This window comes from Phascolarctos cinereus, unplaced genomic scaffold (genome assembly GCF_003287225.1).
Source record: "Phascolarctos cinereus isolate Bilbo 61053 unplaced genomic scaffold, phaCin_HiC Scaffold_726;HRSCAF=1367, whole genome shotgun sequence".
Lineage (NCBI taxonomy): Eukaryota > Metazoa > Chordata > Mammalia > Diprotodontia > Phascolarctidae > Phascolarctos > Phascolarctos cinereus.
This window is the reverse complement of record NW_027556098.1, coordinates 383,673,134-383,690,887: the sequence shown is the minus strand read 5'-3', so window position 1 is coordinate 383,690,887 and position 17,754 is coordinate 383,673,134. Positions and strand designations below refer to the sequence as shown.

Here is a 17,754-nt window from a genome sequence, read left to right as displayed (position 1 = left end):
GAACCCTCTCTTCATTTCTTATAGCACAATAATATTCCATCATAATCGTGCGCCATATCTTGTTTAGCCATTCCCCAACTGATGAGCATCCCCTTGATTTCCAATTCTTTGCTAGCACAAAAGAGCTGGACATAACACTTAAAAATGTTTCCGGGGACTTCTAGGTGGTACAGTGGATAGAGCACCAGCCCTGGAGTCAGGAGGACCTGAGTCCAAATCCAGCTCAGACACTTGACACTTCTTAGCTGTGGGACCCCAGGCAAGTCACTTAATCCCAATTGTCTCACCAAAAAAAAAAAGTTTCCAAAACACTTTGTATGAATTATCTCATTGGAATTTCACAATAACCCTATTAAGCAGGTATCAGAGATATTATCGTGCCCATTTTCTGGATGGGAAAAAGGAGACTCAGTGAGGTTAAGGCTCAGCAGGTTTGAACCCAGGTTTTCCTGACTCCAAGTCCTCAACTCTCTCTGCTACGTCATCCTGTCTTTCTAAAACCTACTGACTTGGTTCCCTGCTCTGAACAATGGGTTTTCTCATCCTTCCTTCTCTGGTACAGTTGACAGGGTCTAGTTAGACCGGTCCTGAGAGAGGACTCCTTTGCCAGGAAATCTGATCTGCTCGGATTATTGGCTCCCTCTGTTTTCCCCAGATGCTGTCCTGATGCTCTAAGGCAAGAGCTGAACACAAATGGGGAGGGGGGAGGGGAGGGCTGACCTCTGAAGACCCTCAAGTCTTCAGCTGTTTCTTGAACTCGTTGCTTTCTCCCTCCTCACCGCAGTATGCTTTATGATGACAGTGGTGACTCCTGTTCAAGTGGTGACTGGGCTTGGTCCCTCCCTCCCAGCTCCCCTGCCTTCCACTCCTTGCTTCTTCAGAGCTAAGTAGGCTTGTTGGTAGTATCATGTAGGGGAAGGGGGAGAGAGAGAGAGAGAGAGAGAGAGAGAGAGAGAGAGAGAGAGAGAGAGAGAGAGAGAGAGAGAGAGAGAGAGAGAGAGAGAGAGAGAGAGAGAGAGAGAGAGGGAGAGAGGGAGAGAGGAGAGAGGGAGAGAGGGAGAGAGGGAGAGAGGGAGAGAGAGAGGGAGAGAGGAGAGAGAGAGAGAGAGAGGAGAGAGGGAGAGAGGGAGAGAGGGAGGGAGGGAGGGAGGGAGGGAGAGAGAGAAGAGAAGAAGAAGAAGAAGAAGGAGGAGGGGAGAGAGACAAAGACACATAGAGAATATTGAGAGAGAAGAAAGAGAGAGGGGGCAGAGTGACAGAGACAGAGACAGAAAAAGAGAGAGAAAGAGAAAGCTTGTCTTGGAATTAGGGAAGCCGGGATGCAAGGCCTCCATCTGCCATAGGTTGGCTGTGACCCTGGCCAGGGCAAGTCAGCTCACCTCTCAGTGCCCTAAGCAGCTCTCTAAAGCTGTAAAGTTCCAGTAAAATCACAGACTGTTCCTCCCCTCAAAAATGTTTTCTGGCATGAATGTGTGGCACAGTGCCCTGCACGCTGATGGTATTCAGTTGTGCCTAACTCTTCATGAACCCATTTGGGGTTTTCTTGGCAAAGGTTCTAGAGTGGTTTGCCCTTTCCTTCTCCAGCTCATTTTATAGATGAGGAAACTGAGGCAAACAGGGTGAAGTGACTGAGGCCAGACTCAGGATTTCCTGATTCCAGGCCCAATCCTCTATGCACTGTGCCATTTAGCTGCCCCATCCTGTACACAGTAGGTGCTTAATAAGTGTTTGTTCAATGAGTATAAATGAGCTCCTTGAGGATGTGAACCTTTTCATTTCATTTTTGCCTTTGTGACCTCAGTACTAGAGAATGATCATGATGATGGTGATAATGATAACAACAATAATAAAAATAAGCACTTATGTAGTACTTTAGAATTGGTGAGACATTATCTGCTTTGATCCTCACAACAATTCTAGTTATTAGAATAACTGAAATAAGTGGTTTTTTTAATTCAATAAAAGAAGCTAATAGAGTACTTGTGAACTAAATGGGTGCTTGCAGGATGCTATTACTTCTTCCCCAGGCTGAACTTGGTACCAATTCCAAGCACCAATTCAACAATTCAAATCAATAAACATTTATTATCTCCTTACTGTGTACAAATCAATCAATAAAAATATAGACACTGTTTGAGGGTCTGGGTAACTGATTCAACAGTTCTACCAACATTTATCTGCCTACTATGTATAAGTCAATTAGTCAACAGTATTTATTATCCTATTATTATTTATTATTCTATGTTCCAGGAAGTGTATCAGGCATAGAGGATACAAAGAATGCAACCACCTCTATTTGCAAGGAACTGACTTACGTTCTAACAAGGGAGACAATAAGGACATGTATTAACATGTGTGGAATAAATATAAAGTAAATAAATACAAATGAATACCAAGTTGCCAAGTTCAAGGTCGTAAGGGAGGGACTAGCTGTAGCAGTTGTAGGAATCAAGAGAAGATTTGATACCAAAGATGGCACTTGAGCCACGTCTTGAAGGAAGAGGGGGATTCTGTGAGGCAGAGCTGAGGAGAGGGAGCAGTCCAGGCCTGGGGGACGGCCAGTGAATGCACAGAGAGACAGGTGATGGGCACTAGCAGAAGGTGGTATTGGCCAGGATTGCACAGTGCAGGAGGGGGAGAAGATGGTCCAAGGCCAGAGTGTGAAGGGCTTTCACACTAAATGGGAGTTTATATTGGATTCTAGAGGCAAGAGGAAACCATTGGAGTATATTGAACAGGGAATAACATGGTCAGATCTATGTTTAAGGAAAATTACTTTTGGCGGTTACCTGAGCATGACTGAACTGGAGGGAGGCTTGAAGCAGGGAGATCGATGAGGATTTCTTTGCAATAATCTAGACAAAAAATAATGAGGATTAAGGTGGTGCCATGTGAACAGAGAGAAAGGGTTGGCTTCAAAATACATAGAGGTAGAAACAGCTAAGTTTGACACCTAATTGGATATGGAGGGGAGGTGGGAGGGAAAACGTAGCTGAGGGTAATACCGAACTTAGAAACCTGGGAGTCTTTGATGGGAAAAGGGAGATCTGGATCAGGGGAAGGTTTGGAGGGAAAATAATGAATTCATTTTGGACACGATGGTCTTTAGACATCTCTGGATTATACAGTTTTAGATGCCTGATGGACAATTGACGATGCAAGACTGGAGCTCGAGGGGGAAACTAGGACTAGATAGACAGCTCTGTGAATGATTGACATAGCCATTGTTATTCAGTTGTTTCAGTTATGTCTGACTCTTCCTGACCCCATTTGAAGTTTTCTTGGCAAGGAAACTGGAGTGGTTTGCCATTTCCTTCTCCAGCTCATTTTACAGATGAGGGACAAATACAGTTAAGTGACTTGCCCAGAGTTACGCAGCTAGTAAGTGTCTGAAGCTGGATTTGAACTTGGGTCTTCCTGATTCCAGGCCTGGTGCTCTAGTCTCTGTGCCACTTAACTGCCTGATTGACATAGAGTTGAGAATTAAATCCATGGGAAGTCACTAACAGATTTTATAGAGAGAAGGGGCCTAGGACAAAGCTCGGGGGAACACCCACAGTTAGGGTGCTGTGATCTGAGTGATGAAACAATGAAGAAGGAGGGTAGGGAGGGAGGAAAGGAACATAGCACCTGCTATGTTCCAAGCAGCGTGCTAAGCACTTTTACAAATATTATCCCATTTTATCCTCACAACAACTCTGCAAGGTAGCTGGCATTGTCCCCATTTTACAATTGGGGAAACTGGGGCACACAGTGAGGCATCTAGGTGGTGTAGTGGATGGAACACTGGGCCCAGAGTCAAATTTGCTGGGCCAGTCACTTAACCTCTATCTGCCTCATTTTCCTCAACTGTAAAATGGTGATAATAACAGTATCTGCTTGCTAGGGCTGTAGTAAAGATCAAATGAGATAATATTTGTGAAGAGCTTAGCACAAGGCCTGGCACATAGTAGGTGATCAATAAATTCTAGCTGTTATTAGTTATTACTATTTAACAGAAGTTAAGTTCCCAAGGTCAGATTTGAACTCAAGTCTTTCTGGTTCCAGGCCTGGTGCTCTATCCAAAGAAGACTAAGAAAGAATGGTCAGATGGGTGAAAGGAGAATCAAGAGACAATAGTGTCGTGAGTGCCTAGGGAGATTGCATAACAGTGTTTTCAACATTTTAGTCGATAATTTAGCTATCTATAGCAACATCAAATGCAGTATAGTTTAAAAGAAAAAGGATGAGGACTGAAGAAAGACGTTCAGATTTGGGAAATAAGAGATCATTGGTAACTTTAGAGAGAACAGTTTTAATTGAGTTATGAGATCAAAAGTGAGATTGTCACGAGTTATAGAGCGAGAGGAGAGGAAGTGAATGCTTTTTCAATAAGTTTGGCTGAGAAAGGGAGGAAAGATATAGGATGGTAGCCTAGGGGAATGGGAGGGCCTATGGAAGTTTTTGTAAGGAAGGAAAATACTTGAGCATTTTTGAAGGCTCTGGGGAAGGAACCAATAGCTAGGGAGAGACTGAAGATTGGAGGAGAGGGGATGATTGAGATTGCAGGTCTGCTGGAGAAGATGGCAGGGATGGGATCAGAGGCATATGTAGAGGAGGGGCTGGCCTTGGCAAGGAGAAGGGCTGCCTCCTTGGAAGAGATTGGTGGAAGGAATAGAATGGTGTATGATGTCAAGGGGCTTGGAGAGGAAGAAGAGGAAAGGAGGAAGATGTGCCAAAGGATCTCACTTTTCTCCATAGAGTAAGAGACAATGTCATCATTGAAACTTCCCCTTTAATTGTCCTCTGTACGTTCCTTTATGTGACTTGCTCCAGCACCATTAAGGAGAAAGTGAGTAGTCGTGGAGGGAGCAGCTTGTGAGGATAAGCCAAGGCTGATGTGTGGCAAGGGCTGAGCAGTCATAGGAGAAGGGGGAAAGGGTTTGAGACCAGAGGGTGCTGAAAAGAGTGGTGAATTGGATAACTAGAAAATCAAAATCGGAGAGGAGGAAGTCAAGTCAGAGTAGGGGGAAGGGTCTCAGAAAGTAGTGAGGAGTACAGTGATGGAGGTCTCCTTGAGGATGAAGAACGGGGGTTAGGCATAGGGAGAGATAGCATGCTAGGCAGTCATGGTGAACTTGAGGAATGTCAGGGTTTTTAATTATGGAGGTGGAACGCTTATGAAAAATGGTGAGACGCAGTATGTTACCATCTTTGTGAGTGGCTGAGGTGGAGGGGTGGGCCATCGAATTTAAGAAGCCCGAGCCATTGGAAGGTGAGATGGGGGAACATGGCAGAGTATGGTGGCTGAAGTCCCCTTGTACATTTGAGGGAGCACCAATATAGCCACTGAAGTTCTCTTGTGACCTTGGATAAGTTACTTCCCCTCCTTAGGGGTAGGGTTGGACTGTTTGGCCTTGGGTCCCGTCCTGCTCTGGATCAGTAAATTAGGGGAATCAGGAAGGGCCTGCCTGCCTGCCTGCCTTCCTTCCTTCCTTCCTTCCTTCCTTCCTTCCTTCCTTCCTTCCTTCCTTCCTTCCTTCCTTCTGCAATTGAGGTTAAGTGACTTGCCCAGGATCACACAGCTAGGAAGTGTCTGAAGTTGGATTTGAACTAGGGTCCTCCTGACTCTAGGTCTGGTTCCCTGCTCTTTCAAAGCTAGCTCTTCCTCCTGGCTCTAAGATCCAACCTCCTTGGGACTTCTTGCTCTCTCACATTCCAATCTGTCACCTCCCTCTTCCTGGGCTCTGATGGGAGAGTTGGAAAAGAAGGCACATGGTCAAATACAGAGTTTCCCCAACTTGGGACTACTTTGGTAACCAAGGAGGAAGAGAAAGTTGGAGATGAGGTTTTCTCTCTGTCTCCCATTCTTCTGCCTGTTCTCTTAAAGGGCTAGGCTGTCCCCATGGCCTTCTTATCCAGCAGTTAAAAGAACCCAAGGTAGAATGAACTCTGTCATGAGTCAGGTCTCTCCTCCCTACTCTGCTGTCGTGAGAGCTGACACTCAGGAAAACGTGGAGAAAACATTCCCCTACCGGTAGCGTTCCTTGCTGTCTGCACCAGTGAGGTCCACTTCCGCTGCTCTCCTCGGCACCCTGTGAATGTGTAGAGGGAGGGTTCTGTTGTTATGACAACAGAAGGCTTGCACTTCTATTTTCCACACACAGTGAGGAGCTGGCTTGCTAGAACATTTAGTGAGGAGATGTTTTGTCACCCCTAGCTCCCGTGAAGTATTCAGTAAGTGTCTTTGAGTTAGGACAATAATGAGAAGCCTCCTGATGTAGTGAAAAGACCTTTGGTTTTAGAGTTGAGGACCATGGTCTGCATACTGGCTCAGTGGAAGCTTTTTACTTGTTTAATAATAAGACCTTGTTGTCATTCAGTTGTGTTTAACTCTTTGTGATTCCCATTGGGTTTTTCTTGGCAGAGATCCTAGAGTGGTTTTTTATTTCCTTCACCAGCTCATTTTACATATGAGGAAACTGAGGCAAACAGGGTTAAATGACTTGCCCAGGGTCACACAGCTAGGAAATGTCTGAGGCCAGATTTGGACTTGGGAAGATGAGTCCACATGACTCCAGGGCTGGCACTTCATCCAGTGTGCCACCTAACTGCCCCAGACCTAGCATTTATATATTAAATAACCCTTGAAGGCTTGCAGGAAATCTCCTGACTCTCACTAGCTGTGTGGGCAGATCACTTAACTACTTTGGCCCTCAGTTTCCTCATCTATAAAATAAGGGGAGTGGACCAGAAGATGTCTAAAGGCTTTTCCTACTGTAAAGCTATGATTCCTTCATTTTATAGGGGAGTAAACTGAGGTCCAGAGGGGAGAAATGACCATGGCCACGATCATTATTAAGCACCTGCTATTTTCCAGGCGTGATTCTAGGACCTGGAGATAAAAAGACAAAAGCGAAAAAAAAGTCCATGTCAAAGACCTTACAATTTAGTGAGGGGAGTGTGTGTGTGTGTGTGTGTGTGTGTGTGTGTGTGTGTGTATGTATGTGTGTGCATGAAACAAGATCGTTTTGTGGGCTGGGGAAGGCACAGAGGGGAACTGTGACATCAGGAAAGGCCTCAGGTAGAAGGTGGGGCTTGAAAGATGCCTCTAAAGGTAGAGGTGAGAAGGGCTTAGTACAGTGCCTGGCACACAGTAGGCACTTAATAAATGTTTATTGACTGGCTCTAAGCATAGGGGACGGCCAGTGCAAAGACCCAGAGATGGACGCCGGAGGGGGCGTACATAAGGAATGGTAAGAGGCCTGGTTTAGTCATGCTGCCCTAGATAAGTGGGGATGGAGAGACTCAATGGGTCTAGAAAGCTCATTTAGCTATGCTATTGCAGTGAAAAAAACCAAGCTGCTAATTGAGGCTGGGACATTTATGGAGCCCAGCCAGCTGTTTTGCAAGATCTGCCTCCCTCCCAGGTCCCTTCCAGATCTAACGTTTGCAATGGCCAATGATTTCCTCAGTGTGGGAACTTTCCCAAGGCAGATCACACACACAACTTGTCTGTAACTTGTAGCCTGACACTCAGAGGTGTTGGTGATTTGCCTGGTTACCCAGATTGTAAGTGACAGAGGGAGAATTCGAACTCATGTCTTCTGGCTACTGAGGCAGTGGTCTTTCTGTTGAATGCACGACAAATGCCATTAAGGTAGGGAGGCACTTTTCTGTCACTGGATCCAGATGATCCCAGGCAGCATTCTGGTTTATATGGATAAAGTCGCTTTTACCTTGAAAACCATTGCATTTGTGGATTAGAAGGGACCTAGACAGGTCATCTCAGCTAATGGGGCAGGGCCTTACCTGTGCTTTCCTACCTGTGGTAGGAGGCAGGGGCTCTTTCTGCCACCGATGTAAAGAGCTGGTTCTTTCCTTGGCCGGTGCCTCCTTACCCTTCCCTAGAGGAGGGGAGGTTGCTGTTTTTTTAAGGAAGCCCAGAGAAGGGTGAAATAAAACTGGCTCTTTATTGATTTGACAGCCTTCCATTATCTGGAGCCTTTGGGGAGGAGTTGGAGGAGTGTTTGCCTAGAGAGACAATTAATGGTCCCAGCTGCCAAGTTCACAGTCAGACTCCCTTAGTCAGGAGCTGGGCAGCGGAGGGAAAGCAAGCTTTTCTAGTTAGAGGAAAGGGGGGCATGGAAGCCCAGATGGAGTGTGCTGCCTAGGGCTTGCAGGGCAGACTTCAGACTGGGCTGCATGTGGTTCAGTCTTTGCCGGCAGGTGGACCCAATGACCTTGGCATTCATCAGAAATGGGGTGTTGGGGCCTCTGCTGCAGTTGTCTGGTGGTTGTGAGGCATGCAGGTAGGTGCTGAATCTTGGGGTGGCAACAGAAGGTGGCAGTGGGCATGGAATGGGAGGGGAGGGATCCCTAGAAATTTGGGTGAGCCTAGGAGGAGATGAAGAGTCTTGGTAACAAAGATGTGGTGTGGATCAGGGGGTACTTCGAGGCTGTTTTGTGCATGGGGGTCTCATGGATGTCAATGCACATGTACTGTTCCCGCTGTGATCACCAAAGTATCCAGGATCTGAGAAGAAGAAACAGTCTAAAATATCAAATGATTGGCATTTATACAGTATACCCCTTTGAGGTTTACAAAGTGCTTTGCATGTGATCTCATTTGACCTTCAAAAATACTCTTTAAATTAGATGTTTTAATTAACCCCATTTTACAGATGAGGAAAACAGAGGTAGAAGAGACTTGCTCTCTGCATCAGGTATTACAGGCTGAGGCAGTATTCACAGCTAGGTGGCGCCAGTGTGCAGAGCATTGGGGCCAGGAGTTAGGAAGGCCTGAGTTCATTCATAATCTGGTTTTAGATACTTTTACCAGCCGTGTGACCCTGGGCAGAGCACTTCACCCCTGCCTCAGTTTCCTCATCTGTAAAGTGGGGATAATAATAGCATCTACGTCCCAGAGTTATTGTGAGGATTTAATGAGATAATATTTGCAAAGTACATAGCGGCAGTGTCTGGTACGTTCTAAGTGCTATATAAATGTTAGCTATTATTGTTATAATTAGGATGATCTGCATTCACATCTTCTGACGATAGCTGTGTGACTCTGGCCAAGTCACGGAACCTCTGTCTGCCTCAGTTTCCTTATCTGTAAAGTGGGGATAATAATAGCGTCAATCTCCCAGAGTTTTTATGAGGATTAAATGAGACAATATTTGTAAAATGCTTTGCAAACTCTGAAGTACTATTTATGTTATTATTATGCATGGCTACATAATGATAGCTCCGTAGCTATTATCATTATTATCATTATGATTGTTATCTCCATTGGAGGAGAGTGTGGACAGCATAAAGAAGGGAATCCGTATGGAAGAGATACCAGGTAACTTCAGAGGAGAAGGCATTGGTGACTGGGGGACTCTGGGAGGCCTCTTGGAGAAGGTGGCATCTGGGCTGAGTCTTGAAGGAAGCCAAGGATGCTAAGAGCTTGATGAAAGGAGGGAGGGCATTCTGGGCACCGGGACATAGCCCATGCAAAAGCCTGGAAGCAGGAATGAAGACTCATGTACGAAGAACAGCAATTGTTTGGACCAAAGAGTGTGTGCATGGAAGGGAGGCAGGTCTAAGGAGACAGAAGTGTAGGAAGAGGCCGTGTTGGGAAGAGCTTTAGATAACAAACTGTAGTTTATGTCCTGGATCAGGGGTGGGGAGCCTGCATCCTTGAGGCCATACATGGCCCTCCAGGTCCTCAAGTGCGGCCCTTGGACAGAATCCAAACTACACAGAACAAATCCCCTTAAGAAAAGGATTTGTTCTGTAAAACGTAGACTCAGTCAAAAGTCCTCACCCAAGGACCTAGAGGGCCACATGTGGCCTTGAGGCTGCTGGCTCTCCAGGTAAATCTCTATTGGAGATTATTGAGGAGGGGGCACTTGAGTTGCGTGCTAATGACTTACTACAGCCCAGTAGACCAGGCCTCTGTTTCTCCTTATTTTGTGTGTCCAGGGGCACACTGCCTGGGACTTTGAGCCGTAGGCAGAGGAATTCACACAGTCCTGGCTTGGAAGGGTCCAGCTCCCTCCTGTTGTGTTTGGTGGTGGGGAGCACCAGTCCCTCCAAAGAAGAGGGCAGCCTCCTTAACGATGTGGGGCCTCGCGGGCTGCAGCTGGATGTTGCGTGGGAGGCAGCGGCCCATATGGCTCCCCTCAGAGCTCAGCAAATGGGCAGCCAGAGCCCTGTCCATCCCTCTTCCTTTCAACCCTACTATCCCATGACCGCCAAGTGGGGAGTCCAGCGGTCCGAGTAAGAATGGCTTGTGCTGCTTAGAGCCTAATAGCGGCAACTTCCTTTCCTCTATTTCTTTATAACTTCATGGCACTTTACTCACTGCAGTTCTGTTGGTAGAGAAGTCAAGTAATGAACAAGCATTTATTAAGCACTTACAGTATACCAAGCATCATGCTAAGCACTGGAGATACAAAGAAAGTAGAAAAACCTCACAGTACTGACCTCAAGTAGCTCATAATCTAATGGGGAGACAATTACAATTTTATAATAATAATAATAATGACAATAATGGTGATTCATTTATATATCACTTTAAGGTTTGCAAAGCATTTTTAAAATGTTAGAGCATTGGATTCTCACAACTATGCTCAGAGGTAGGGGGCTATTTTACAGATGAGGAAACTGAGGCAGGCAGAAATTGAATCACTCTTATCTCATAGTTAGGAAGTGATCAGTATTCAACCCAGGGCTCTCACCCACTCACTGTGCCACCCAGCTGCCTCCCTTGGGCTTCCCCAGATGTTGCCAGAGGGGGCTGTGACTCAGAAGATGTGAAGACCCCCTGCTCTGGCTAATCTCCATTCCCTGGCCCACAGAGAAGCCTACTGGCTCTTAGAGCCTGGGGCAGGGGATAGCCACTCTCCCTTGTCATGAGTCACCCATCCCTTCAGATGCATTGCAGGCCCAGGCAGGCACAAGCTCCTTCTTTGGGACTCACACGGTCCATGTACATCCTTACATAGGACGTTGGCTGCCCCTCCAGGCCACCCCAGCAGGAGAGCATTTATACTGGCATCCCTGATCTTTCCAGCCTGAAAGGAAAACCAAGTGAACTCATGACTATAAAGCATTTTGCAACTTTCAAGGCAGTTGTTACTATTTTGACCTCCCCTCCTCTCATCTCGGGGTACTTTGTGCTCCTCTTCTGTCCCTCTTTTTCTGGTATGTATTATATTTCTCAGTGTGCACGTCTTTTGTGAGAGTCAGAATGGCTTCATGAATTGCTGGCTGGCAGGTGGGAAGCTCTGGATTCCAATCCTGATCTGTAATGAAGCTGGCTGACCTCGATATGTCTCAGTTTAATTCTCAAAGACGAAATTGCTGCAGCTTGTGGTGGGAGTATTCATATGGTGAGTTCCCTACCCTGATGAACTCACAAGGTCCTAATCCTTGCCTTCCAACACTTTTCCCCACCTCCCTCAATTACTGTTCCTACGAAGGAAGAAGCATTTATTAATCGCTATGTGCCGCCGAGTGCTGCACTAGCCATTGGGCTTACAAATTCGGAAGCAGGGGTCTTCCTTGCTTAGGAGGAGAACTTACATTTTACTGGGGGAAACTATAGTTATCCCTTCAACATCGTGACTTTCCTCATCGTGGGGAGGACCAAAAATTTTTATTTGGATTTTCCAGATTGAGGCAGTACCATTCCCCTAACCCCAGTGATGTGGAAGGGATAATTGTACTCATTTAAGAGAGGGGTGGCCAGAACGAGGCACTTTGATCATAGGAGGGAGACCACTGTGGCGGAGACTGCACACTCCATCAAGGAACAATGGCAGAGTTAATTTGATCCCAGGTTCCAGGAGGGGTGCTAGAGAGGGAGGGAAGAGTGCTGAAGCATAGATAAAGAGTTGCTGAACTAGCATGGGGGAGGGGGTCATCAAGCTGGAGGTGGAGTTGTGTGTGGGAGGAGGGGGCAATCCCCGTTTCCACTGTGGTGGTTGAGGAGGGGGTGGCTAGGAGGAAGGAAATCATAGGGTATAGAGCTTGGAGCTACCTCCTTAAGAATCATTCAATCCATCCGCCTCCTGATGGTACTGAGGATTTGAAAGGTCATGGTCATACTTTGTAAGTGACTCCCAGTATTCAACCCCAAGTTTTATAACTTCAAAAAGCAGGTGCTTTCCCCACCAAAGTACGGGGTGATATAGTACAATTAATTAACATGAGATTTGAAATCTCAAAACTTGGGTTCAAATATTGACCCCAAATACTTAATAGCTGGGTGATTGTGGGCAAGACTGGACTAGTTGACCCAAACCCTAAGTGACTGATAATGCTTGTGGCCTTCCCTTGATTTGATCTCTAAAGTCCCTTCAAAATTTAAATCCCCAAATCCTATGACCTGGATTCAAATTCAGCCTGGCAGGACTACAAGCATTTATCAAGGTTTTATTATTATGTCCTAGGCTCTGGGAGATACAAATACAAGCAAAAAGAAAGACAGTCCCTGTCCTTAAGAAAGTTCCATTCTAGCAAGGGAAAACTATGCCCAAAAGGGAGGTGAAAAGATGGCCCCAGGAAGAGAGCGGGCTTGGTGTAGCCATGTGCCTATGGGCAAGTCAAGGACAGAGGATTGGCAGAGGTCACCTTATTAAGAAGCTGGCCCAGAGAAAGGAAGTGACTGAAAGTCATTTAACCCCTCTGAGCCTCAGTTTTAAATTCTGTAAAATGAACCTACTTCAGGAGATTCTTATGAAGAAAGTACTTTATAAACTATAAAACATTATAGAAATAGGAGTTATTACTATTAGTATTTTTGTTATAAAATGGGGACAATAATATTTGTTTAAACTGTGTCATTGGTCCTTTTTAGAAAGGGATGTTGCGGTCTAGGGGTGCTAATGACATGAGTCATGCCTAGAAAGAATTTGACTCAAGCCTTCTTTCAGTGAGAGACAAGGTTTATTAAAACACCGGCTGGAGCAGGCGAGATTCCTAGTGAGTCTGTGCTGTTGGCCAGATTTTAAGAATCTGAGCAATTTAATGGAGGCAAGATGGGCCTGTTATACAGAAAGACTGTGGGAAGATTTAGATGTGATCTGGGAGTGGCCAAATAGTCTGGACTGACTGGGAGGTAGTGGCAGTCTAGGGTGGGGCCAGGTGCAGACAGTGAGGGCCACAACAAAAGGGTAGTTGGAAGGATTAAGTAGGAAGGGCTGGGCCACATGGGAAAGTCCAGGGCCTTTTAGGGGTCCATCATTAGCGCTCCATCAGGCGGATTGATAAATCTTCTAAGTGCTGTAAAAATGTGATTTCTTATTCTTATTCTTAGATTATTCAAGATGACATATGAGTGAATACGATGGGACTTGTGATTTTTTTGTCTTGGGGGAAGCTCAGCTTCTGGACCTGTGGGAAGTCTTTCAGAAAGCTGATGGATAGCACCCAGAGCTCTGTATGCTTTAGAAGACAGGTTCTTGAGATTTTCCCCAGGCTCTGAGGGCCGTCACTTGGCCAAGGTCACACAGCCCGGAGGAGAGAGAGGGAAGGATTTCAACCCAGATTTGCTGACTCCTTGCTCTTCCCTGGATGGATTAGGTCCTCTCACTTTATAGACTATTTATTATTTTATTTGATCATGTGCTAAGCTCTCCTGACTGATGGGTGAGTGAGAGAAACCTTGCCTGCCCTGGGACATCCCACCCACCCAAGACTGTGCTTCTGTGTCTCTGTCACCCAAGACCATGCTTTGTCACCCATTCAGCCGGCATGGGCATATCCAGCCTGCTACCACCCTTCACCTCTGCTTTTTCCATCATTTGATCTTGCTCTGGGAACAATAATTGATCCATTGAAACTTCATTCAACTATCATTTATTATTATGCCATTTATTATAGGAGTCTACTCTGTGCTAGGCAGGGCAGCTAGACGGCACAGTAGATAGAGCATCAGGCTTGGAGTCAGGAAGACCTGAGTTCAAATTCAACTTCAGACACTAGCCATGTAACTCTAAGCAAAGTCACTTCACCTGGTTTGCCTCAGTCTCCTTATCTGTCAAATGAGTTGGAGAAGGAAATGGCAAACCACTCCAGTATCTTTGCCAAGAAAGCCCCAAATGGGGTCACAGAGAATTGGACACAATTGAAAAATAACTAAACAGTGTGCTAGGCACTGAGGATGCAAAGAGCAAAAAAATGACATTCCCTACCCTCAAGGATCTTACATACTATCATGTACATGTATCAGTCTATGTAAAATATAAGCAAAATAAATACAAGGGATTTTTTTTTTTGAGGAGAGGCTCCTAATCTTTGGAGTGGGGGAGAGGACCCAGGAAAAGGCTCCAAGCTCCCATTGCTACTGGGAAAGGGTATGACAGTGCTGCCAATGATTCCACTCCCCATCCCTGTGCCTCACTGGACCTACACTCCCTTTCTCAGCCCCTCTCCCCTCTATGCACCGTTCCCTCTTAAGTGTATATAACGTCTTTGAGGATGGTTTCTCTTTTGTCCCTGAATCCTCAATGCGTAACACATTAGTGGCTGATAGCTAGCTGTTTCAGTTTGCAAAGTGCTTTCCAATGATTACCTCATAATAGTAACAAGTATGGTAATTAATAATGATGTAATTAAGATCTCATAATAGCTCATTTTATCTCCACAACAGCCTTTGGAAGTAGGTACTATTATTATCTGTGTTAACGGAGGAAACTGAGTCAGATGATGGTAATTTGCCCAGGCTGGGGGTGGGAGGGGAGGTCACACAACTACTGAGTGTCTGAGGCAGGATTTGAATTGGAGTCTTTCAAACTCCAAGCCTGCCTAATGAGTGCTAGTCTATCCATTTCCTTTATATGCTCCTTGGGGTTAGGAGCCTTGCTTTTCCAATGTATCTTCCCTAGTGAATTATACAAAGGCCTTTTTGATATTTTAGCGAATGTATGTTCTCACCAAGTGTGGGTGCCCCCCTCTGCTGGCGTGCAGGCCAGTCATCCAGTGCCCTTTCCTAATTCACAAAGGCTGTATCCATCCTCCATGCTGACACATTGCAAAATGTAGGTGCAGAATAATTATTTGTTGAATGAATGAATGAATCGATGAATGAATGAATGAATCGATGAATGAATGAATGAATGAATGAATCGATGAATGAATGAATGGATGGATGGATGAATGAATGAATGGATGGATGGATGAATGAATGGATGGATAGATGGATGAATGAATGAATGAATGAATGGATGGATGGATGGATGGATGGTGAGTATTGAGTTGATCTACAGTTATAGCTAGGGAGGATAACAAGAACTTCTGTGCCTGTTTACTTTATACTTTCCAAAGTACTTTCGTGTGTATTGTTATATGAAACTTACCACCCTGTGAGTCAGGCTGGCAATATTATTCTCATTTTCAAATGAAGAAACTGAGCCCTGGAACGTGCAGTTTACTGAGGATTACATGATGGGTTCCTGGCAATGTTGGGCTGGAGTCAGGTCCCCTGATTTCTATCCCCTGCTTTGATGGTGGCCTGGCCCTGATGGGTGGGTTAACCCCTGCCTATTCTGCCAGGCTTGTGCCCTTGGGGTCCTGGTTCCCTCGCTCAGGCTGTTTTCTGCCCTCTCCAGCCTTGTGGTGTCTGTCCCCCTTGCAGGATCCTGGCGGTGGTGAGCAATGGAGAAGCCGTGGGAGCCGGGATTCGGCGTTCCAGCTGGAAGCAGAAGAGCTCTCGCCGAGGTAGGGCATCCTTGGGATTGGAGGGTGGGGGAGATTCAAATGTATGAGAGGCTTTCTCTTGAAAGAGGATGGGGCTGCTGACTTTTATCTCTGAGCTAGGATTCTAGCTCTGGGGACAGGAATCTGTGTGATAAAGAAAGGTGCCTGTAAAAGTTGTCAGAGGGTCATCCTTAATGAGAGAGGAAGGGTCATATCACCATTGGGCCCTAGAGCCTTAGGGCCATATGAATATTGGGTCTTAGAGTCTAAGGGCTAAAGGACCATTGGCTGTCATGCCATGGAGTTATAGAACTAGAGAACCATAGACTGATAGAAGCATAGACTGGGGGGTGATGATGTAGGGTGTCAGGGCACAGCTAACTCCCTACATTTTTCTGAATCTTGTCCCTTGGCAGAGACAGAATGGACCATCTGCCCATTGATGGGAGAGCTGGGGGTTGGGCCCCTTGGGGGGATGATGAGTTTATGGATTTCATCCTGTACCATCTAAGTCTGGTTAAGTGACGAGTTGGACTTTGTTGTCCCAGTGTGCTAAGGAAGCCCAGCTTACCTGGGAGTTGGGGAGAGAAAAGTCCCCCTCTGCAATGGTGCCCTGGGAGGCGGGGCTGGCTCTGCCTGGGTCTCCTTCTGGAAGCAGCTTTAGCCTTTCTTACTTAGGTGGCACTCATCCCTGGGAAGGATGGCCTGGGACTGTCTGGGGCCTCTTGGGAGACCTTCTCTACCAGGGGCTCAGAGGCTCTGCTGGTTGTCTGGCTGGGCTGGTAGCTGCTCATAGATTGCAGGAAGGAAGGTGGGTGGGGCAAGGAGAAGGCCTTGGTAGCTGATGCCTGACTGCAGAGGAGATGGTGGAGGGGGGTGGTGAGGGGAGAGGTGATTTAGCTAATAGCCATTAGGGTGAGCCTTCTCTGTCTGACTCTCTCTCATCCCATCCTTTCCCTCTCTCTTCTGCTGAAGCCTTCAGGGCTGATGATTCCAATGTCAGGGCATCGGGAGGGACATTCAGGATGCAGCTGAGGCTGCCAGCCTGGTGCCTGAGCTCCCAGCAAAGTGGGAGCTGGCAGCTGGTGCAGCCCTGATGTCAGCCTGAAGGGCCCCTCCCCAGCAGCGAGCCAGAGTCACTCCAATGTTGACGTTCCTTTCTCTTTCTCTGTCTCTGCCTCTCTGCCTCTGTCTGTCTCTCTCCCCTTCCCTCCCTCTCTCTTCACTCTCCAGTTGACCGTTTCACCTTCCCCATCCTGGAAGAAGATGTGATTTATGATGACGTGCCCTGCGAGAATCTGGACTCTCAAAAGCACGGTATGGTCTGCTGCGATTGTTTTGGGAATGGAGCAAAGGGCTGTCTTGGGAGGGCCCTCCTGGTCCTGGTCCTGGTCCTGGCCCTGGTACTGGTCCTGGATCTTCTCGGCCCACAACCTGAGGCTTCTTCAGCTTGTTTTGAAAAACTACATCAGTTCATTCATCCAATCTCAGTTCAGAGACTGCTGGAGCTTGAAGGGACCTTCGTAATAATGATGATGATGGTGATACGTAGTATTTAGCAAGTGCTTGCTGTGTGCCAGGCTCTGAGCGTAGGGCTTTACAAATATCTCAGAGCATCACAGCAATCACAGCAATCCAAGCAGGCAGGTGCTGTTATTATCCTCATGTTAGAATGTGTTATATGTTACCTGAGAATAGAGAATGGCAGAACTGGGAGGGAGCTTAGAACCCAGAATGTCAGAGCTGGGAGGGGCCTTAGAACACAGGATGTCAGAACTGAGAGGATCCTTAGAATATAAAATGTCAGAGCTGGGAGGGGCCTTAGAACACAGAATGTCATATTAGGGGGGAGCTTAGAACCCAGAATGTCAGAACTGGAGGGTCCTCAGAACATAAAATGTCAGAGCTGGGAGGAACCTTAGAACCCAGAATGTCAGAACTGGGAGGGGCCTTAGAACACAGGATGTCAGAGCTGGGAGGAACCTTAGAACCCAGAATGTCAGAGCTGGGAGGGGCCTTAGAACACAGAATGTCAGAGCTGGGAGGGGCCTTAGAACACAGAATGTCAGAGCTGGGAGGGTC

General features: G+C 46.5%; 1 protein-coding gene across 1 annotated transcript in view; it reads left to right on the top strand.

Moving 5' to 3' along the window:
- The window catches only part of ARHGEF10L (Rho guanine nucleotide exchange factor 10 like), a 219,623-nt gene that overhangs the window by 74,139 nt on the left and 127,730 nt on the right, over positions 1–17,754 (top strand). Inside the window, 2 exon segments of the mRNA XM_020972563.1 lie at positions 15,611–15,693; positions 16,906–16,989. Coding sequence (XP_020828222.1) covers positions 15,611–15,693; positions 16,906–16,989 — 167 coding nt within the window.